General features: G+C 38.7%; 1 protein-coding gene across 4 annotated transcripts in view; it reads right to left on the reverse strand.

Moving 5' to 3' along the window:
- Positions 1-5,041: 5,041 nt before the first annotated feature.
- chd5 (chromodomain helicase DNA binding protein 5) overlaps positions 5,042-24,447 on the reverse strand; it is a 125,807-nt gene continuing 106,401 nt past the window's right edge. For 3 of the 4 annotated variants that reach the window (XM_034165875.1, XM_034165877.1, XM_034165876.1), the window contains 11 exons: positions 23,904-24,063; positions 23,732-23,811; positions 23,458-23,650; positions 23,280-23,369; positions 23,026-23,169; positions 19,876-19,984; positions 19,548-19,680; positions 18,125-18,320; positions 15,690-15,853; positions 8,077-8,203; positions 5,042-5,924 (listed from right to left, as the gene is read on the reverse strand). In XM_034165875.1, the coding sequence (XP_034021766.1) occupies positions 5,797-5,924; positions 8,077-8,203; positions 15,690-15,853; positions 18,125-18,320; positions 19,548-19,680; positions 19,876-19,984; positions 23,026-23,169; positions 23,280-23,369; positions 23,458-23,650; positions 23,732-23,811; positions 23,904-24,063 (1,524 nt within the window). In that variant the 3' untranslated portion in view covers positions 5,042-5,796. Of the gene's footprint in view, positions 5,925-8,076; positions 8,204-15,689; positions 15,854-18,124; positions 18,321-19,547; positions 19,681-19,875; positions 19,985-23,025; positions 23,176-23,278; positions 23,370-23,457; positions 23,651-23,731; positions 23,812-23,903; positions 24,064-24,447 lie in introns of those variants that run through there. The other variant, XM_034165878.1, reaches the window with a different exon arrangement.

Raw genomic sequence — 24,447 nt, forward strand, 5'->3', positions numbered from 1 at the left:
ATCCGGCGTAAAACATGTGCCAACTACCAATGCAGATTCTGTTGTATCCACTGTGGCGACCTCGAACAAAACAGGAGTAGCTGAAAGGACAACAACAACATTAAGAATGTGTCAGTATAGTGCAGCGTAGTGTACTTTCATACAACAGCATGCAATAGCATAGTATAGCATACTATTAGTATAGTGTAGTGTAAACGCATAGGACAGCGTGCCATAGACTAGTATAGCATAGTATTAGTGTAGCATAGCAGTAATGTGTATGACTTTTCTTCCTCTTTTTATGTAACATTTAATGTCACTCAAGTGAAAAATGAATATATTAATATTATATCATTAATATCCTGTGTTGTAGCATAATGTCTAATATAGTAAGACAATATAGTGTTGTAGTAAATATGATACTGATAATAGACAGTGTTGCATTATCATGTCTGTTTTAGTCTTTTTTGTCAACCTGTGGACGTTTTGCTCTAAGCTTCTTCTTTCACTTCAGCTTTTTTGTCCCTTCTGACTGAAGTGGGGATCCTATTTCTGTATCACATTTCCATGCAGCACTGCAACACAAACAGGAAATGAAACCAATTTGAAGAAAGTTAATTGTCTGAAGTCTCCACGGCTCTGTTAATGACACACTCGCCTTTTGACTGCACATTTGAAAATGCAGTTCCTGTTTCCTCTTGAGGGAAAAGTCATCATGCCATGTGAATGTTGTCCAGAATATTTATTAAAACACATTGAACAAATACACAGAATACAAATAAAAAAAAGAGGACAATTCACTTTTTCATTCAATTGCTATAGAGCACAAATACGGGAACCATAACACTGCTTAGAACTCGTTGTCTGTCAATGCCCGGCCACACCGACTTCCCAAAGTGAACCGTCATGTAAAAACGCTTCACATGCTGTGCATTCGCTGCAGCAAAGGCGCCTTTTTAGGGCTCTTCTGGTAGCTTTTGAAGCCACATTAATAAGCATATACATACATTGTTAAGATATTTATATTAGACTGAAGCCTTTCGTTTTCTAAAAGACGTTACATTCATACTGACTTCAGTTTGATTGCATTTCATTTTGAGTGTTGTGTCGTTGACGGCATGGCCTGGTCATCACGCCAGAGAGAAAAGATTCTTGACTGATGAGCAACACACACACGGTGACACTGCGGTTCCATGGCAACACGTCCAGCAGACATTCATCTTTTTCAGCGTCATAACCGAAATTGACACCCGATGAAAAATGTTTCAAGTATATATATATATACATTGTTTCTGAGGTTCTATCTGTCAAGCAAACTCACAAAATACTCAAGTAACAGATGATATGAAGAGAAATCACACACACACACACACACACTCAAAAAAAAAAAAATCAATTTGAAAAAAATTACAAAAAAATAAAGAAAACATTAAGCAACAGCACACAAACTGATACTTTGCACTCTAAAAGTCACCTTATGAAGTTCATGAAGTGACATCTGACAATGTTTAGATTTCTTTTCGTAAAATGTTACTTCTGCAGCTGGTGTCAATTTTTTTTCACGTAATAAGATGTCGATCTTGTATGTATTTAAGAATTCAGAATGGAGAAAATAAATACATTTTTAAGAACACAATCTTGATATCGTTGCTCGACCCAAAGTCAAAATTTCAAAAATATTCAAGTTTTTAATGACAAATTTAGCTAGTTTTAACTCCAGTTTACCACTGTGTTAAAATGGCCTGAGATTATTTCAGACCTGGTTAATGTGTAATATGATACCAGTTTAAAATGGTCTTTAAACTATTTTAACCATCCTGTCATGGATAGAGTTATAACTTTGTAAATTAATCAGATTAAAACAAATTAAGACATATGGTTTATATCTGGTTAAAGACCATTTTAAATAGTTTATAAGCAGTTTAAAAAACAATCTAGCACTAACCTTACATTTTCTGAGTCGAGTTAAAATGCTCTAAATTACTAAGGATAAAACCATCTTAAAATACTTTATCATTCATTTAGAGTTGTATAAATCCAATTCAAACAAAAGTATGATCTGGTTCAAAATTGCTTAAAAGCACTCTAAACCGTCCTTACACTAATATTGTGTAAATCCAGTAAAATGTTGTAATTCATCAAGAATAAAGCCAGTTTAAGATATATCATACATTTTCAGCTGTTTTGCAACCAGATCAAAATTGGCTGTTGTTTGCTTTAAAAGGGTTTGATGGTGATTTCAGTCTTTCAAGCGTCAATTAAGCATAGTGTTAATCCTGGTAAAATCCTCTAATTTATGCAGACTAAAGTCAGTTTGAAATAGTTTAGAATTCATTCTGATCTGTTTAAAAACACTTCAAACAATGCTATTATCTAGTTTAAAATGAATTCAAAGAACTTTAAATCAATGTAGCTATAGTTTAAATTCCCTTAATATTACAACCAGTTTAAGGTCATTTAATAATCTTTTGAACTTTTTTGCATCAGGAGGCAATTTTAAACCAGGTAAAAGGGGTTCAAAGAGGATTCAAATTGGTCTAAACCAGATCAACCAGTTCATACCAAATTTATATATACTACATGTTGGAACAGTTCAAGAAATTTGTTATCTTTATCTAAAGAAATTATTGAAACAAAGTATTCTCAAATATTCAGTGATGCTTTTCCTGCCATTTAACTAAAACGTTTCAGTATTTCTGTTTTAAAACAGTCCAAACATAATTAATACAAATATGTCACATACCTAATGATGGGAACATGTAATGTTACTTGTATTTGGAAAAAAAAGATGTATGTGGTTAACATTTAAAGTTTGTTCATACAAAAGATACATAGTAAATTTTGAGATTGTTTTACTTGATGGATAGTCACTTTAGATTATGATAATACAGATAATGGAAACATAACTTTGAAAGTGAAAGAGAAAACTAAAAATAATAATGTTGTTGGTCCTCATAATTAGTTGCAAAGAGATGAATTCAACAAATTTAGCTTTTGACTGTGACACTAAATTACATGGGCAACCATTAGAGTGCAAACTTCCACCAAGGCACAGAACCCCCCCACCCCCACCCCAGTCTAATGAGTCTGGGTTCTGCCCCTTTTCTTGCACTTTCACTCCAAAATGTGCAATTTCTGTTGGAGGGTAAAACTCAAACCTTTCAACACATTTTGGTGAAAGATTAATTAAACTCCCTATCTCATTGAATTTAACATTTCTTGGCCTCCACCCATGTATGTAGTTCTGCCCAAAATGTGATGTCATCTTTTCCATTCCACTTTCAGCAGGTTTTGCAAAAACTTGTTGAAGTACCACACACAAAAACCCCCCCCACATATTTAAAAAATAAAATAAAATTCAAGTTTCCTAAAAATCCATTCACTAATAAAATAGCATAGCTTGTACTTTCAAAATAAATAAATAAATAAATAAATAAATACACAAACACATATATGAAATAAAATGATTAAAAATTACTGGGCTCTCTGTTCGTACAGATTGGAATGAAATCCAGATATGTTTTCACCAAGGTCGTGCGTTTTTAACATGCCCATTTATAAAACTGTTTAAAATGTTTTATATTCTGCTTCTTTCCAGCTTTTCCAGCAAGTTAATATACATCGCCAATTCTCCTGACAACAGAATGTGTTCATAAAAATGCAGTCATCTGTTATTTAAATGAATCCATTATCATTAGCCAAAGAAATGACCAGTTTCTGTGGCTGCCTGTTGCTTTAAGTGGAAAGGAGCTGCTGAATGCCACACCCTTTCTCTGCATGGAGGAGGAGCAAGCCGAGTCCCAATTCAGGGTCTGCATCCATCTAAGGCTGTATTTGTTGGCCAGATATGTCATAACTGGCACGACTAGGCTGTCACATTTCAAAGGCTCCCTGGAGTGTGGCCGACGTGTACGGCCTTCTTTCCCCCAAAAAAGACCAACTTAAGTGTATCATTCACAGCCCAAACATTCCCATGAGTCACTGCATGATTTTTTTTCCCCAAGACAAAACAGTTGGTAAAAAACAAAGAAAAACAACAAAAAGACACTTTCAGGATCCATTTGTACAATTGTAAATAAGTAATGTTTATAATTAGAGTAGAAATAAATACTGAGAAATGATTGCCAAATGGGTTACACCCACTAACCTAGTTTATCACGACCAGCTGTTAAGTTTCCTACGCGTTAGGGGATAGGGGCGGTAAAGCTAATGACACAATAGCAAAATGCTCCGTGGGCTAGATCGCCTCATTTCAGAATGATTCATTCTGGCCTCTGCAGACCTGAAACCTGAAGGCCTTTGTGGGACGCAGTCCTTCCAAGGATGCAGACCTTGAAATGGGACACTGCCACTGCCTCGCTTTCTCCTACAGACTGAGAGCATCTGACAGGACAAACAGAATACAGCCTTCCGTGACATATGTCACAGATAAGTCAAACCAATTTTGCACTATATGACCCCTTTAAATGTTCACAACATTGAGTGATTTGCGTTCCAAGCCAGAGACAAAGTTCCCATCACGCCTCATGAAAACAAGTTCATTTATTTTTGAGTAATCCCACTCGCACTCCACCAAAACCTCACCGGCCGATGCAATTAGAGCCGTTACCTCTGTGGAGGAAATACATCAAAGAACAAAAGCATAGGCTCTCTAATCTGCTGGGAACAGTCCCTTTAATGGTGCCAAACAAATAATGACCCAACGACTTTGCCAAAATACACCTTAATTCAACAAAAGATTTTTTTTAAAAAAAAGCTTGGGTTTGTTTTGTATCTTCTTGTTCACAATGAAATGGATCTGAGAAAGTCTCGGTGATGAAACGCCGTAGTCCTCCACTCAAGAACTCCCCGTTTTGTGGATGTAGACCAGATGTGATGTTGTTGATAGTGCAGTCCACCGGTCACCGCCCCGGGGTTCAGCTCTACACCCACCAGTGACATTCAAATGTAGATTTAAAAAAAAAAAAAAGAAAGGAAATGAAATCACAAATAACCTACCGTACACATGAATATTCAGTTTTCTTCCAGACCTGTAAAACTCACCGACGTTCCCACGGATCCGTTTGCTTGACACTGAGCCGGCCTTTTGATTTGATCTATGTATATGTACTTTGCGGTGATTAGGCCTATGTGAGGTAAATTAAGCAGCAGTCTGTGAATATATATACAGTACAAGGTCGTCTGCAGATTTGGCAGCGATGATTCTCTCCTATGACCAGCAGGTGGCAGTCTTTAGAGGCTTCAGATAGTCTGCGTCCAGTTACTGCATACACGAGAATGACTTCTGACAGTTTGAAATGAGCAAGTCTGTGTCCCAGATTGAAATTAAAGGAGTCTGACGGTCAAAAATCCAACTGGTGTCAAAGTGTGACTCCACTCCACAGGGAACGAGCTGCAGCGGGTCACAGTGAAGAGATGAAGAAAAGCAGCAGAGTGCACGCGGAATGAAAGAGTCGAGGCTGGCACGAACAGAACATACATTCCAAGACTTAGATTGAACCCGATTAAAGAGCATCAAGATCACTGAGTTTCCACTTGTAGTGCAGCAAATGAACCACAAAAAAAAAAATCTGAAAAGCTGCTGCTCTTCCACTGCCTGTGAAACTGGATCCTCAATAGATAAAAGTGCAATTATTAAGACAGATACGTCTGCGTGAAGGTCCTCATCCGCACACAGACAGCGAGTCGATCTTTAAGAGGGAGGCGGCTGTGAGCAACGAGCAGAAGGACAAGGATGACGACAAAGCGGAAAAGACGTGCGGCTGTCATCCATCCCTGCCAGTCACAGACCTCAGATCAGTGTGGCAGAGCTGATCTTCAGTCCTCAATACAGATGACATCAGTGGGTTTGCCTGACTTAAGATCAGGGGTCGCCACGTCCCTCAAAGAGTCAATTGACTTCTTGTCCAGATGGCTTGTAGGGGGTGGGGGTCCATTGGATGACACTAAAACAAGAAGAGATTGGAATATTTAAAAAAAAAAATGCATTGTGACGAGGGGAAAAACACATATAAGTTGTGACAAAAAACAAAAAAACAAAGTGCAACTTATACTAAAAAAAATAAAAAAATAAAAATCACTGAATATTTACCACATCAGTTTTATTGCATATATAAATCGTACTGTGGAATAAGTGGCATCTGTCAAACAAATGTATTGTGAAGAGATCAAATATATATAAATCGCAGTGTAGAATAAGTCACACCAGTCAAAAAAATGCATTGTGAAGACAGAAAAAAAACACATAAGTTACATAGTATAAGAAAAAAAAATGCACTGTAGAGAGAGAAAAAAGTCGAAGAACCTCCCAAACTAGTATATATATATAAAAAACAGTGCAATTATATATATATTTTTAAAAATCACTAAATATTTACCACAACATCAGTTTTATTGATCCCTTGGGAAGACTTCCTCAGGGAAATTGAGGGAGCAGCACACAGGGTAAGAAGCACACAGAATATCAAAAGTGAAAGAAAAAAGAAAATCAGTTTACAAATATAAATACTAGACATACTGATCAATACTGGTTTACTGGCTACTACTTTTCCTCTTATTCCTGACCTCTGTCTTCCTGTTACTCCTTCATCCCCTGGGTGTATTGCCGTATTGATATAGTTTTATTGAATATATGTATATAAATTGCAGTGTAGAATAAGTCACACCAGTCAAAAAAATTGCACTACAGAGAGAGAAAAAAATCGCAGAGCCTCCCAAACTAGCATATATATATATATAAAAAAAAACAGTGCAATTATATATATATATATTAAATCACTAAATATTTACCACATCAGTTTTATTAGATTAGATTCGACAGAACATTACTAATTTCAATTTCCCTTGGGAAGACTCCCTCAGGGAAATTGAGGGAGCAGCACACAGGGTAAGAAGCACACAGAATATCAAAAGTGAAAGAAAAAAGAAAAACAGCTTACAAATATAAATATGAATACACAATATAAATACTAGACATACTGATCAATACTGGTTTACTGGCTACTACTTTTCCTCTCATTCCTGACCTCTGTCTTCCTGTTACTCCTCCATCCCCTGGGTGTACTGCCGTATTGCTATAGTTTTATTGCATATATACATCATACTGTGGAATAAGTCGCAACTGTCAAACAAATGCATTGTGAAGAGGGGAAAAACACATATAAATTGCACCGTAGTATGAGTCGCACAAGTAAAAAAAAAAGGCACTGTGAAGAGGGAAAAATATTTATATAAATCAAATCAGAGTATAAGTCACAGGGCCTGCCAAACTAGTAAAACAACAACAACAAAGAAAAAAAGTGCAACTTATACAAACAAGAAATTCACAAAATATTTACCAAAACATGAGTTTTATTACTGTAGTTTGTGTGAAAAGAGATGCTTCTCAATACAGACCACAGCTGGTGACATCACAGGAATGCAAAGGATTGTGGGGAAAGCGTAACAATAAATAATCGCGTACTTGTTTTATTAATTGCAAAGTTTTATGCTGCCTGTTGTGGGCAGCATACTGATGTTCCTTACAGCTTGTTAAAATAATGTCCACAAGTGATTTTGATGCCGCAGTTAATAAACAACATGACCTCATGAGTGACCGGTAGGTGTGTCGGTGGTGGATGGCTGTAGAGGTTGTTGCCATCTACTGGCACATTTATTTGGTTTTCATATTGTTTGTCTCTCTGCTGTGCCCACACAGAAAAAACTCAACCTCCATTTCACAAAAATTGATGTTCTTCGCTTTCTTAGTCAACATTCCAGTGAGGATCACCAGCAACAAACTGATGTTTTGTTGCCATATATGGTTAACTGTGTGTACATGAATATTAATGTACACAAACATGTGCGATCTATCAAAAGCCACTGCATACTGACGTGCTTGATTAGTAAAGATGTTTTTGTACTGACACGCATACTAAATTTTGTTCATACAACATCATTTGGAGCCTTTTTCTATTCACAGTTTAATAAACGAGGGCCCAGATTTAAAGGCAGCACGTCCACTTGAAGGTGTGATATCAGCTTAACGATTAGTTATTAACGCTCTGCTCCCACTCGCTTTGATAAGTCAACAGCAAACCTCAAACAGTTGGTCCTCACCGCTAACATAGGGCCCCAGCGGCATCTGGCTGTAGTTGACCATAGGCTGCCCGCCTGGACCTCTGAATCCTCCTCCAAAGCTGCTGCTGTACATCTGAGAGCATCCAAATCCACCCTGGTTAAAAGGCTGAGGGACACACAGAGAAACATTAGAGACACCCCTGCACGCCAGAAGACAATGGGAGGGTCTACTGGTCATACGGCCCACTGGTCATAGGGTCTATTGGTCCTAGGGTCCAGTGGTGTATATATTGTTGGTGTATATTACAACCCCAAACTGATTTTAAAGTTCACAAATACGAGGGCTGTCAATAAAGTATAGGTCCTTTTTATTTTTTTCAAAAACTATATTGATTTCATTCATATGTTTTTACGTCAGACATGCTTGAACCCTCGTGCGCATGCGTGAGTTTTTCCACGCCTGTCGGTGACGTTTTCTCATATACTCACTCCACTGAAAGCCATCAAAAGCCGCCTGGATTTTACAAATGGTTATCAACACGGAGGTGTTTTTCCTGTGCCGCCGCACCGCGCCGGCTGCGTCCCGACGCGCGGACCCGTCTGCACGTCTTTCATTAAAAAAATCTCCTTTAACAGTGGAATATCCGGATAAAATGCTGAAACTGACTTCTTCTGAAACTTCTCTGTTCTCTCACGACGTCCTGGATCAATAGAGCCTGAAATGTGGAGGTTTTCAGCTTGAAACAGGCTGACGATGGCGCCTGAGAGCGCTGCGCGACGTCCTGCTCCGTGGGAAGTCCTTAAAGCGACAGTATCACCTCAAAATCTCTCATCAGCCGTTAAAATTTTCACAGAAAACCAGCTTAATTTTTCGAACTGTGTCCACTTCGATGTGCCTCACAGGTTTAGAAAAAATTTTGATCAAACAAAGCGCCAGTCTCTCAGCAACTTCTCAGACAAAGGAATTCCGACGAGGGGCTGGACAACTCCTCCCACAAGGAGTGCTCACAGGCGAATGACGTCACCGACAGGCGTGGAAAAACTCACGCATGCGCACGAGGGTTCAAGCATGTCTGACGTAAAAACATATGAATGAAATCCATATAGTTTTTGAAAAAAATAAAAAGGACCTATACTTTATTGACAGACCTCGTAAATGCAATCTATCTACAAAACAAGAAGCGTCTGTGTGTGGGTATGTCGCTCGCATATCTCTCTGACTCTTTGTCAGATCAGCCTCAGCTTTTGGATATGGATTGTGCATGGCACGATGATGTGCTTCCTTTATAGTGAAAATTTTGTGGATTAATTTTCAAAACCTTTATTTTGAAACCTCTATTTTGATTAACGTAACATTCATACTTCCAACATGGCCTGGCTCGCTGATGTTACTGGTAGCAAAGTTAAAAAACATCAGATATTTCATGTTGCTCAAACCTTTTCACAATAAAACATTTAATGCCAGCATTCCAGCAAATACTTTTATTGTGAAAGGCATGCTGTCAGTGTTCCTTGCAACTGAGATTAACTTGACAACACTGAGGAGACTAGCTGAAATCCATTTTTTGATAACACCAACAAATTTCACACTATTTGTGCAACGTTTCAGTAAGTACATAAGCTGAATAAAATCTTAAATGTGCTGTGAGTTCAAGTTTAAATAAACTGTTCAGGAGGTGGCAGTGGTGGGCACAGTTCAGCTAATCCGATAATAGATAATTATCGAAGCTAATGTTTTTGCTAGCGGATTAGCTTTTCAGATACATTTTTAAGCCATCATAGGACCGATTATCTTGCGATAAATTTAGTTCAGATAATTTTTAGTTCTAGAACATTTTTTTGCTGGTAAAGTTGGCAAAATGTAAAGGTCAAAAACGTTTGTAAACCCTAAAATCAAACATTTTAGTCCGTCTGTTGTGCATTTGTGGCAGACTGGCTGCCTGTCGCTTGCTGATGATGTCTTCATTAAGCGCAAGACGTGATTGGCCGGTTGAAGCAGGGAGCATTGTGGGGAGTGTATTCAGGTTCACTTTGGATGTTACACTATTACCTTCCGCGGTGGAGTTGCAGTCCGGCTTATATAGTGGTGTAGAATGAGTGACAGCTGGTGCGATGAGTGACAGCTGTCACTTCTTCTGGGTCTGGCGCCCTCTCATGCTTGGAGCCCGCACTCCAAGCAGGGCGCCCTCTGGTGGTGGTGGGCCAGCAGTACCTCCTCTTCAGCGGCCCACATAACACGCTCAACACAAACAAAATGGGCTAATTATAACATTATTTTATTTTATTTCTTTGTGGCTAACGGGATAACTTAATTGCCAAGACTCGGTGGGGGAGAGGAGGTCTCACAGTGCAGCTGTGTGTACAGAGGGACTTTTCTTCACCGTTTAGACACGGTTTTGGATTTTTTTTAAAAAGGACGCTTTATTTCTTCAGATGAATCCCACTGAAATTAACAGGTAAGAATTTATATTTACTAACGTGTCTTTTACTCTACCAATCACTGCAGTAATAGACGTATTTCGGTTGTTTAAGCCACAGGGTTTAAAGCGTGTTTTTAGTTTGTGTATATAATACCAAGATAAACTGTGACTTCTAATACTGTGTTTTACTGCTTTTGAAAGATGATGACAGTGTTTGGGGTTTTATTTTTTATTCATTAATTTTTCGTGGGTTCTTATGTGTTTGTGATCCTTGAATTTACCCAACAGCAAAAAGTGAAATTGAAACTGGTTTATCAGAAGCCGACAGTGTAATCTGATGTGGCCGTGTCCGAATAAATACTAAAAGTTATTGGTTAACGTTATCTGTAATAAAGATAATTTTTTTTAGCAGTTTATTGGTTTAGCGTCATAAAAGATAACTTTTCATTTATCAGATTAATGGTTATCGAAGCTAACTTTTTGGTTAGCTGTGCCCACCACTGGGAGGTGCGATACTGAACTGCTGTTTCAAATATTCTGAATGTTCTGTTTAATTTTGTCTGCGTCTCTTCCAACAACCTGTTTAATAGAAATCCTTTTATTTTCATATAATTGATAATAAAACTGATTTTTTTAAACAATATCAAAAATTTTATTCAAATAATACTATAATATAACCTCTCTGTACATACCACCTTCAAACACAGCCTCATACGACCATCCACGAGAAATCTACTTAAGCTCCCAATTTTCTATAGGAATACAAAGTAGCTGATATTTTTCATGGGTGGTAATAAACTGTGCTTTTTCTATAATGATTTTAACTGAAAGGGCAGGAAATTAAAATAAAGATAAATATCAACTTTATTTGTCCCAAAGGAAAGTTTTGTGAATAACCATTTATTATTTGGCACATTTATGTTGGGAAAGTGTCAGTACACGGACCCACAACAGGGGGCGCAAATGAACGGACAATGGAGAAAGTCAAATAACAAGGCTTTACTGTTGTGAACGTGCACAACGAATACAACCAATCACGAAATGGACAACAGTCAATTCACAAAAGTGTCGTGTGAGCAGGCTCGAAGATAGGAGACGCCTCTCCAAGGTAAGACCCGAACCACACGGCTTCCTCCGCCACAGGACCCCGGAAATACTGGAGCCGCCAAGTCCCGAACTCCCAGGTGGCCACTGCCTCCGCGTGTCGGACCTGGTACTGCTGGCGAGGAACAAAGAACAGTTAAATGGGGGCGCGTTTGCACCCAAGACTCCGAACAGCAGGGAAGTTACCTCCACCTCTTGTTGGAACAGTAATCCACAAGCTATACACTAATCCAAAAGGATACACTCCGTCAGCTTTGATACGTTACCTCGTAGGTAGAAACGATATCTCGGCAATGAGGTGGAAGTGCCGTCCTGCTGATATACCCCACAGATGATTGCCGTCAGCTGTCTCAGGTGATGGGTGACAGCTGTCACCGTAGCTGCTCACGTGAGGCGGCGGCGCCCTCTGGTGCCTGGAGCCCGCACTCCAGGCAGGGCGCCCTCTGGTGGTGGTGGGCCAGCAGTACCTCCTCTTCAGCGGCCCACACAACAATTTAGTTGATGTCGTGTTTTACAACTGGCAAGGTTGAAATATTTCCTTAGTTCAGAGTTTGTCTGGTTACCAGGGACTGATTAATGGTGATATCAACATCCACTGTTCACTGTTGTTATCTAATATCCCTAATTTCCTGAAAAATATTCCTGTCAACTCTCCATTTTCGTTCATCCTTGACCCAAAATACATAAACACACCAAACGGCAAATGTCGGTTCTCCCCAGTTTCTCCGTAATCGAAGTTACATTCACACACGCATGCACGTACGCATACATGTACAGAATGGCCACTTTGCTTTTAATATATAGATGATTCTGTTGACATACACCATTAATCATCCTTAACTGTACTGCTGACTATAAATCTGATGAACTGAAAATAAAAAAATAATGGTAATTCACCATAATTAAATGTTTTTTTTTAATTGTCACACTTTTGTAACATTACTTAACCTACTTTAGTGCAACATATAGCCTACCATAAATGTAAAAACAGCTTCAACATGCTGTCTTTAGCGCTACGACCAGGATTAGTGGACCCTAAGACGAGTGTGAAGTTCCTGAAATCAACAGGTGTGATTAAAGCAGGTATCTGCACAAACTCAGCCCCGACAGACTGGATTTACACAGTAGCGGAATGTCAAGAGACTGAAGGCCTGTCTGCTTGGCATAACAACCCAAAAGAAAACACAGTGTTCACGACCAGACTGACTGTGTGGTTGAACTCTCGTCAAGCAGAATACGACCAATTTAACACAGGAAACAGGTGCAGGAGAGCTGAAAATACTCGGACCACGTGGTCTCAGTCAAATCTTCTGGGATTAAATGTTGAGCTCAGTGGTGAAAATAACTACATCATGTTTTTTTTTTTTTTCCTTACACCGGGGAAGCTCACAAATACAGTTTTCTGAAAGAAATAGCTTTATTGTTGACTCTTGCCTGGGGAATGGTTTGGGTTTTTTTTTGGCTCAGAAGCTTTGGTTTGTTTTTGATTTGTTTTGTGTGAGCCTCATTTGGTCACCTGCACTGTGTGTTAGGCATCAAGCTACAGTCAGGTCCATATTTTATTGATGTTTAAGGATTAAAAAAAAAAACAAAAAAAAAACCTTTCTCCAAACACAGCCAGCCACGTGACTGTAACTCTTTCAGAGTTGTCTCTGTGGTTTCCCTCACGAGTCTTCGTCTTGCACGGTCACTCAGCTTTTTTGAGAACTGGCTGCTCCAGACAAATTTACCATGTGTGTCATGTGAATCTTTCTGTACGTCATTTAATCTGTAATAGCGGGAAAAGTGTTTCCATTGCAAATTTTTGAAATAAGGTTGAAAAAAAACCCAACCTCATGTAAGCCTAAAAATTGTGGGGTTTTTTCTTCAATCTTTGAGTTTTTTGATATACACGTTTCCATTAAGTGTATTTTAAGTTCTCTATATCTCATAGTATCTTGATTAGTCTTCCTAAGGAGTAATTTGCCTTTGGCAGAGGGATCTGCTGGACAAACAACACATCCAGTACCACCCATGCATCAAAAACAATTACATAATAGATCAAAATTAAAATATAAATACATCATCAACAAAATCACAACATCATACCAGCATCTTAGTGAAAATTCAGCAACACACAACACGAGCCATCTACCATTCTAAAACTAGAGCTGAAACAACTAATCGAGTTGATCGATTAAAATCGATTATTAAAATAGTTGTCAACTAATTTAGTCATCGATTAGTTGCTAAATAACTTTGTTTTACCGCAAATGTTTCGTTTCTTCCATATAATCAACCGAGCTTTGTTTTGAATCTTGAACCAATGAAGGAGTGCTTCGAGCTGCTGCTTCGTTGGTTTCATTTGTTTTATTTTGCTTTATCTTAATTTTTCTCCACTAAAACCCTAAAGAGCATATGTCTGTGAGGAATATTTACCCTTTTTATGTTAAACTGACCTGTTATGGTCTTCTGAAACAGTTGATAGATGTATTTTATGCTAATGCCGATGCTAACGCGTTAGCATGTCTATGGCGTTTTCAATGTTAAAGTTAGCATTAAGCTGCTGGCATTTCAGCATGTTTGTACATTTGTTTTCTATATAATAATTACTGGCTCAGCGTTTGTTGTTGTAAATGAGTCAAATGTATTACAAATTATAATATTTTTTAATTTATTTTTATTTATATATTAATAATAATAGCAACAATAGTAATAGTAGGGTGATTCTTAGACTATGGACACTTATTATGTCCTTTGATCATACTGTATGAAAAACAGAAAAAAGGGGAAATTTCACACTTTTATAGTTATCTTTACAATGAAAGTGTGTTAAGAAATTTGTTCTAGTAGTCTATGATGACTTTTTCACCTTTTTTAAAGCATCATTATATACAAATATTGCCGTTTTGTGCTTGTCCCACACCCAGACTTTTGATCTTCAACGATAAAAATGAATGGTAAAGAAATGTTTTTCTAATGTTTTAAAATATCTCTGAATAAAATATCAGTATTCAATGTCATACAATTGTGATTTTTTTTAAACAAAATGTAGTTGTCCTGCACTATTGCCATAATTTCCACCACAGCACTGTAATGTCCCTTTAAACAGTTTGTATGAAAGATTGTTTGGGTAGTTTCTATGGAGATAAACAGTGACATCAGAGCACATGTATATAGCGCCAAATCACAACAAACAGTTGCCCCAAGGCGCTTTATATTGTAAGGTAATGGTGTGGTGGAAATTACATTTACAAGGCCAATAGTGCCCGTAGTTAAAGAATCACCCAGTAATAATAACTAATAGAATTAGTGCTCCAATACAATTTTAGAGAAAGAGACATGAGTCACATGTGTCATTGTGAAATGACCACATAGTTTACAAGTTATACAGAGAATGTTGCACATATAATGAGTCAGGCTACAGTTTTTGATTTAGGTTTTATGGTTAACTGGTTATGCTAATTGCTCATTTGCAGCAACAGAATTGCCTCTTTTTTCACCATATATTTTATAACATTTATATGTTTCAATGTTGTTTTATGGCGACTCAGCACTTTGATAAAGCAATGCCATTTGAAATAATTATTTTGTTCTTTATTATAAACTGTTTTATTCTTTATTATTTTATATTTCAACAGTCAAGAGACATTTGACGATTTGTTGATTTTCAAGTATTTTAAGTTTTCAAATAATGTTCTATTGTTAAATAAAGTAAATAAAGTGATGGAAGGAGAGAAAAATTGTTTCCCTGGCACATTTTTAAAAAAATTCCCCGCTAATCCGATTAATCGTGTCGAAACCCCATCATTTCATCAACGATCCAAATAATCATTTGTTGCAGCCCAGCCCTATATCATAGGATGGGAACTGCTGGAGCTGTTGCCCCTGCGACTCGATCTCGGATAAGCGGTTGAAGATGAGTGATGAGTGAGTGAGGATGTATCAAGTCTGTGTCTATGGGTGGGGGTCTTTTTTCCACTTTTGTGGCCAGAGATTTAAATATTTGTATTTTAGACACCTGTTGACTGATGCTCTTTTAGCCTACTGAAAAATATAACTCCTTTAAAATACTGCCAGAATAATTGGCCTTATAGGAGAGTTAAAGGTCTCCTGACTCCCTTTTTTCTCCGCTGTCTGTCATGGTACCTGCTGTGGGGGCAGTTCTCCTCCTCGACTGGTGAGGCGGCTCAGGATGCTTCTTTCTGACATCTGGAGGCGCGACGACACCGGCGGGATCCGGGACAGCATGTTGGGCAATCGAGTCACATCTGCCTTCATGTCGCTCAGAAGTTCTTCCAGCTGGTTCAGGACTGAAGACAAAGCAGCACAGAAATAAAGTATAATATTTAGCCTATTAAAATTTTACTTTATTTTATGGTTCCTGTAACATAAAAAATAAAAAATACAATGTGTTGGTGCCATCTGCACTAAATTTCTGACTTGGTTTCACCTGATTTGTTTTTAACTATTTTGGGAGACATCCACTGCATAGTAATATCGTTTATAACGACAGGTGTTACACTTACCATCATCAAATTCAATTATCTAATTATGACATTTAAACATCTGGGTCACTGCCATCCTAGAGATCTCATGATATCCTTGAGCTAGGAGGACCTGCATCAGTTAAGCTCAAACCAGTTCATTGGTTCACCAGCATCGTAAACAAATAAACTTTCCAGAAAAATCTGTGTCCAATTACCAGTCTTTGAAAAAATCTTTAATTTATAAAAGACAATTAGGGCAAATATGGTCTCAGGTTTATAACAAAGTTGGTTTCATTGCTGAGAATAAAGGCTGAGCATGTGAAGTAAGGTCAGTGAGGTTACTGTAAACGAGATTTATATATATATATATATATATATATATATATATATATATATATATATATATATATATATATATATATATATATATATTTATATATAGTATTAGACCTTATTGTAGGACGGCAATGAGAACTGTGAGAAAGTTATATGTGCATGGGAAAAATATACAAAAGGTTTTATTTTTGCAAAGCAAATCAGAGCAAATCCCAAAAACAGTTGATGAATAGTATAAAGTGGGACTCGAAATGAACACCTGCCAAATACGAAAAGTCAGAAAAAAAATTACACAAGCAGCAACGTTATGAGACTGTAATATTTTTAATGCCTCACTCTTTACTGGGCTCTTCCCAAACTTTCTTAATCAATAGGGCAGCGCAGTCTCATTTGAACTGTTAGATAATAAATGTGCTAATTCTTTATTTTATGTTAGCTATCAACTATTTGTGTTATTTGTTTGGAAGTTCTGAGAAATATAAGTTAAGTTTTACTTTATTATGTGTCCAGGTCTCAGACACAGGGAGATCTCCCCCTGTTGGTGAGAGCCAATAACATTAGAAACGTGAGACTAAACCACACCCATGCTAACACCCACAAGGTATATAAAGTGTTGTATGACTCATTTTAGGGGCCTTTCACAAGATGGACACTGTCTATGAGGGTCCCAGGCCTGGTTTCTAACATGACCTTGAATAAACTCAAAATGAGGAATACAATGGTTTGGTTTTTGGTAAGGTGCAGAATTTTACATAAAAGAACCAGGTAGAAATAACAGAACCCTGCGTGATATTGCGGGATTTGACCACTTGTGGTGACAGCCTACACAGCATAACTTCACACAGGAAAATGGTGTACTGTTTTATTTTTGGCTGCAATCACCGAAGCAGTCAAGAAATGTGCAGTTTTTTTCGGTTCCCAGTGGAGAAGGTAAGATGAGGCCAATGTGAGAGGTCGTGTCTGTAAGTGTCTACCGTCTATGTGTAAACGGGGCTTTAGCCTACACAGCTAAAGAAAGGAGCTGTGTTCTCTTGCCTGTAAAACCGCCTTTGAGCTCCGGGTCGTAAACAAAATGCAAGTCCACTTTCCCACCACATCATCACTTTTTCTTTGCATTTTCACTTTGTTTGCGTGTAATTTGCCTAAAAACCCAGAGAAAGTGCCGTGTTTCTGTCCGCGGAAGTAGATAAATTACGTCATATTTTACCCCTTTAGCGTCCGCCCTCAAATGAGACTGCGCTGCCCAATACATGCAACGGCAAGTTGGCAGCAAGTCAAATCTGTTGCAAAATCAATCCACCCCCCCCCCCTCCCCCCCAAAAAAAAAGACACAAAGAGAAAAATAGGAAAAATAAGGGAAAGCACAGGGGAAAACCTAAGGACTCTTCATGGGGTGAGTTACGCCCATGAACAACATTATGGAAATATCTGAAAACACCCTATTAATTCACCACAGTGCGCATGGATACGAAGCTCAAATTTCATTAAAAGTCAGTCTGCTTGTAGAATACAATCAGATGAATAGATTCTGAAACTAGATTCTGAATCTGGCGCTGTCTCCTTAATAAACACACATGACTCCGCCTGACTAGTGGGTTGTTGAATGTCTTTGTGAAAAAATGTTACTCCGCCAGTCTGGCCTGTAAAATCCATTGACGCAGGATTATTCTATGTGTTTACAGACGTCCACAGACTGGACAGAAATGTCAACAAGGATCACGGGACGTTTGATGCATCATTTTGAAGGGGTCAGCAGACCTTTGTGCAGCACAGCGTTTGCAGGTTTGTTTCCAGCCAGAGACTCTTTGGACAGGTGCTGGTGCGACTCTGCCAGACACTCCACCTCGGCGAAGCGCGTGTTGAGAGCCATGGCCGGGTGACTGGGGTCCTGGGTCATGTTCAGGTAGGCTGCTCGCCTCAGCTGCTCCTCAATCACCAGAGCCTGCTCCAAGAGCTGGACACAAAGCACCAGGACGGTCAACACATCATACCGCAGTTCTTCTCACTTCATTTTATTACCCAAAGCCAAAATATGCCCATCGGGTATTGTGAAGACTTCGTGTCCATCCATCCATCTGTGCTCAGAATAACTCCAGTCCTATTACTGCCACTGTCTTCAAATTCATAGGGAGCATTCGTAGCACACAGACCTTGACTAAGTTCAAAGATGGCTAATGTTGACCTAAAACCCCTGGCAAAATTTATGGAATCACCGGTCTCGGAGGATGTTCATTCAGTTGTTTAATTTTGTAGAAAAAAAGCAGATCACAGACATGACACAAAACTAAAGTCATTTCAAATGGCAACTTTCTGGCTTTAAGAAACACTATAAGAAATCAGGAAAAAAAAATTGTGGCAGTCAGTAACGGTTACTTTTTTAGACCAAGCAGAGGGAAAAAATATGGAATCATGAAAAACAAAAGAACGCTCCAACACATCACTAGTATTTTGTTGCACCACCTCTGGCTTTTATAACAGCTTGCAGTCTCTGAGGCATGGACTTAATGAGTGACAAACAGTACTCTTCATCAATCTGGCTCCAACTTATCCGCTAGATGTCTTGGAAATCACTTCACAGGTATTATCAGGTTACAAAAACAGCGTTTCCAGTTTTAAAAGTGTTTATTTCTTGCTAGCTTTTACATAATATATGACAATGGTGTTATATTTAGCCCAAAAGGAAGTAAAGTTAGCAACTAGTGACACCAGGAAGTGGCGTCACCATATTGATGTCCGCGAGATCATATCATAAAAATAGGAGCAGAACGTGACTTTTTAACTTCTAAAAATACATAAAGGTTAGCCATCTTTGAACTGATGGACGCAAAGCCTTCGCAATACCCTATGGCCATATTTGATGGCCTTGGGTAAAAATCACACATAGATGCATTTTAAAATCTGTAACATGTAGTTTTCTGCAAATGTACACAACAGTGATGTTCCAGCGACAAACAAAACTGTAAATAGTTTCACTTTCTTAATGATGTGTTTCATTATGATTCAGGCAAAAACATCTGGTCATTACACCTAAATTTAAAAAAAAATCTGTATAGTTAAACTGTCTGGAGGAAGTACAGTAATTCTCAAAAAGTGAGTGGGTGTGCAAAAAAGAGCCAGTGAGGGAAGCCACCAAGCCTCCATGAAGCTTTATAACCGGTGATGCCGCTGACTGAATTTCCACCTTGAAACGGCGAGCCAGGAACTTGTTCTTCATTTCTAAGTAGTTCCCTTTATGCATCTCCGTCTTGAAGGGCTCATTGAGAATGGCGTAACGAGGATCATTCTGAATGTCCTGCCAGCGAGCGTAGCCGTGTCTGAAAGCAGCGTGCGGTCAAAGAAAACAAACATGAGCACGGACCCACAAAAAACAAACAAACAAACCAAAGCCTCCTCAACTGAAAGTGTGTGGAAATCTCTGCTTACTTTATGTAAACATCAGTTCATCACCTGCATCTCGGGTTGAGGGTATCAGCACTCACACTGCTCTGACGAGTCTGCGAAAAGGATACGTTACGATGCCAGCCAGCAGCCAGTAGTCATGGCGACGGTGCCAGATGTCATGCATCTTTCCAGAAGACAGTGCGGCCCGCTCTTCGGTTTGCCAAAGTGTGTGCAACTCTGAGGGTGCAAAGATAAAGGACAAACATGAAACATTCACATTCCAGCTGTTCCTGGTGTTTTTAAGGAAAATGTAAAACCTCCAACGTCATCGGGAATAAACAGCCTGCTGCACAAACAACATTAAACATCACGAACAACACGACTTTAGTGAATTAGGACAGAAATGAGCTTCTAAACATTTTTAGAACTACTTCTCTGATAAGTGATGCGGTGAACCTCCGACCTCTTCGAGCCTCGACAAGAAAAAATTGAAGAGGCGAAAATGATGCTAATGCCAGTGTGTCTGTTTATTTGTATGTCTGTGGCGATATCTTCAAAAAACAAAGAGTAATTTTATCCAAACTTGGTGGACAAACTCAGTGGACCGTTCTCTCACAACACAGGTCATATTAAGGTCATGTGTTAAAGTTCAAGGTTAAATTAGGGGTCATCCTCTAAAATACATGGTAATATCTACAAAATACTAAAGCACTGCGCTTGCAGAGCGCAAACCTCCACCAACACTAGTTTCCAAATCCACAAATTGTTACTTTAGAAAAGATTTTCAAGGTAAAAGTTCTGTTAGAAGTATCTTTTCATAAGCTAAAATATACAAAACATTGATCTACAGGGCTTTTCAATGTTAAAATCAAATAGCTGCTAAATCTGCAATATGGATCAGATGCAGATCAAATGTCTATTCACTGAGAGTGTCACTTTACACCTTGCTGTCACAAATGAGAGTGATTGAAGCACTTTTGATTGAGATATAATGCAAAATGTACACAAAATTGGCTTTTCAATATTAAATTCAAAAGTCCACAAAATCCACAATTACGATCAGATCCAGATCAAACTTTGTCAGGCGATACTGAGTGCCAGTCTGCACCTCTCTTTTAAATATGAGTGTGATTGGGACACGTTTAATTAAGATATAATGTAAAATATACATTAAATGGGGTTTTTAATGTTAAATTTAAATGACCACAAAATCCACAATCTGGAACAGATCCAGCTCAAACCTCACCAGGTGATAGTGAGTGCCAGTCTGCACCTTACTTTCAAATATGAGTGTGATTGGGGCACATTTGATTAAGATATAATGTAAAATATACATTAAAAGGGGGTTTTCAATGTTAAATTTACATGGCCAAAAAATCCACAATATGGATCAGATCCAGATCAAACTTCACCAGGTGATACTGAGTGCCAGTTGGCACCTCACCTTCAAATATGAGAGTGATTGGGGCATGTTTTATTAAGATATAATGTAAAATGTACATTAAATGGGGTTTTCAATGTTAAATTTAAATGGACACAAAATCTGTGACCTGGATCAGATCCGGATCAAACTTACAGGATACAGGATACAACAGGATACAATCCTACATAACCCACTGTCACCAAGTGCTTGCTCACAGGGGGTCGTTTTGACCGTTGGGGTTTTTCCGTAATTATTGTATGGCTTTGCCTTACAATATAAAGCGCCTTGGGGCAACTGTTTGTTGTGATTTGGCGCTATATAAATAAAATTGATTGATTGATTGATAACACTCTCAGAGTTATGAATTTTTGAAAATTTGTTCAATGTTAAATGATAGGGATTTTTCCAATTTTGGTGCTGACTTTGACCTTTGACCTTGAAAATGTAATCAATTCTTGCCTGTCAGGATATGAATCCTCTGTAAAAAATTTCATAGCGATATATGAAAAATTGTGGGTTCCAGGCTGTTCACAAACAGACAAACAAACAAACGGGCAAAAACATAACCTCCGCCCAACTTCGTTGACAGAGGTAAATAAAGATCAAGTTCAAACATGGTTAAACTCAGTGGATTATCGTTGCGTAATACAGGTCATTTCAAGGTCATAGCTCAAAGGTTAAATCATAGGTCAGTATTTAAATTGCACGGTGTGAACTTCAAAACACAAGGAACAATTCCATTCAAACTTGGTGGATAAATTCAGTGGACTGTCTTCATGACAATACAGGTCATGTCAGGGTCATAGGGCATAATCTAAAATCCATTAATGACCATATCTCAGAAAGTAGGTCAGCTATTCAAATATAAGAAAAATCACAAGTTTTGCTGTCTAGGGATTAACAAATACCATATATCAGATCTCTGATGTCAATGACATCAAGTGAAACAATTGAGCACATCTCCAATTTCGACTTGCATGACAGATACACAACTCACATGCAACTGCTTAGATGTCCTGCACATGTACAAATATGACACAATGTGAACATGAAAGTGATACGATCTGAGCAGTATCAAAAATCATCATTATGTGGTGGCGGTGAGGCGCCGCAATCGTCTGGAAGCCTGGATTATTATTGTCGTTTTTTTGTTTTTGTTCTACATGTAATATAGAGTTGTGTGAGGAAGCTCATCTGGCATAATCCTTCTGCCAAATAAACATGCAGATCCACACCAGATCTGCTGTGGTGACCCCAAGTGGAAAAAAAGGGAGAAGCCAAAGGGGCTTATTTTTTCTCTACTGTGCCAACTGTTGCTGAATTCTAAAACATTTGCAAAATTCCAGAATTAAAATAGTGGAAATTCTGACTGGGGTTTAGCAATTCAGGCTGAATCTGGTTCGAAGGTTTTTCTGAATGTGAACGGCACAAATCAGATTTAAGACAGATTGTTTTATCTGAGAGGTGGGCTGAGCCCGACCTGAGCTGTATTCACCGAGGTTTGAATGAAAACGTAGCTATAATCCAGCCAGTTTTGGGATCATGACATCAAACTTCAAAGTCAAAGTTTGATCAACATCTGATCCGTTTTGTGGATTCTGCAGATATTTGATTTTAATATTGAAAAGCCCTTTTGATCTGTATTTACCTCCACCAACGAAGTTGTTTGTATTATGTTTTAGCTTAAGAAAAACCACTTCTAACAGGACTTTGACTTTGACACTGCAAGATAGTTTTTTTTCTTTGTTCTCCTTCTTCGACAATCTTTCCTTATGACCTCACAAAGACATGATGGGGACAAAAGTCAGAGTTTTACCTGTGTGAACATCGCTGCCCTCCATGAATGATGTCTTACCTGTGAAACCTCCGTCAGCGATGTTAAACATGAACTTGCTTTTGTATCCGTTTTTGTCCTCCCTCCTGCTTTCCTCCATCTCATCCAAAGTGTCTTTCTCTCCATTCAGTCGACCCTCCACCGCATCTTCACTCTTCACGTCCTCTGTAATAAATAAAGAATAAAGAATAAAGAAGAACTCAAGAACACCTTAAAAGCCAACAGAGTTCTTGTCTTCCTGAAGGATCATCAAGGCTGCAGTAAATGTTGCGTACCGGGTTTATTTTCCTTGTCTTCTGTTTTTGTCAGAGGGGAATCTGTCTCTCCTTTGTCTGCAGACTTCTCTGTTTCTTTGGAGAGCTCTGCTGGAGATTACAAAGAAGGAAAAAAAAATTCAGTGAAATATCCGTACTGAAAACACGATGAGCAGCAGAAAGGTCACACACGACTGACTTTTAGGAGCGGCCTGCGTGGTTGACGGCTCCGTCGGTTTCAAAGGTTCTTTTGGGTTTGCAGACAGCTCGGACTTGGTGGAGGGTGACTCAATTCTGTCCCTCTCCTCTCCTGTTTTGTCGCCTGAGCCAGACTTGTTTTCCTCCCTCTCAGCTGCCTTCTCGGGTACAGATCCTGAATCTGGACCAGACATCTGCAAGGAAAATGATGATGGGGACAGTTAGGGTTTGGCGGGGAGACAAAGAAGGAAAACTGAATTAAACTGAGGACTCACTTCTTGCTCACTCAGTTTCTTGCCGTCTTGCTCTGTGGACTCTTTCTCCTCAGCGATGCCCAGGAAGGACTCAAGCTTCTCTACAGTCCACAAAAACAACACAAATGTTCATTTTCTCCCACATTAAAAGCTTTTCACAGCAGAAGTGACTCATGATCCCACCGGTGCTGACCTGGTGGGACAGGGGTTCCGGGCTGCGTGGCAACAGGGCTGGCTGGCACGGGGGTGTTGGAGTCAGAAGACACACTTTCTGTAAGTTTCTTCAGCTCCAGACCAATGGGAATCAGATCAGGAGAACTCAGCTTCCCGTTGACGTGCTCAAACTCTTGGACCTAAAATGAAGTAATGAGGGACACTGGAATTTAACAAATAACCAACCTTCCACCCATATAACAAACATTCTGCCAAAAAACATGAGACAGCCAACAGACTGTGGAAAAATCATCTATCCATCCATTTTCTAAACCCGCGTATTCCAGGTAAGAGTCAGTGTGGTGGGGTGGAAAGGGCCTATACACAGAGAGTGGTGACGCTGGCACCCCAGTGTTTTGATTGACAGGTGCCATATTGTTTCCATATTAAGAATGATTGCTCATTGATCACTGAGTGGGTTGTTGGATGCGTGATTTTACTCTACAAAACATTTCAAAATGATGGGATCTTGTTGTGTATTTGGATGCAAAAACAGATCAAAAATGGATATAAAAGGTTTAGAT

The sequence above is a fragment of the Thalassophryne amazonica genome, chromosome 3 (assembly GCF_902500255.1).
Source record: "Thalassophryne amazonica chromosome 3, fThaAma1.1, whole genome shotgun sequence".
Lineage (NCBI taxonomy): Eukaryota > Metazoa > Chordata > Actinopteri > Batrachoidiformes > Batrachoididae > Thalassophryne > Thalassophryne amazonica.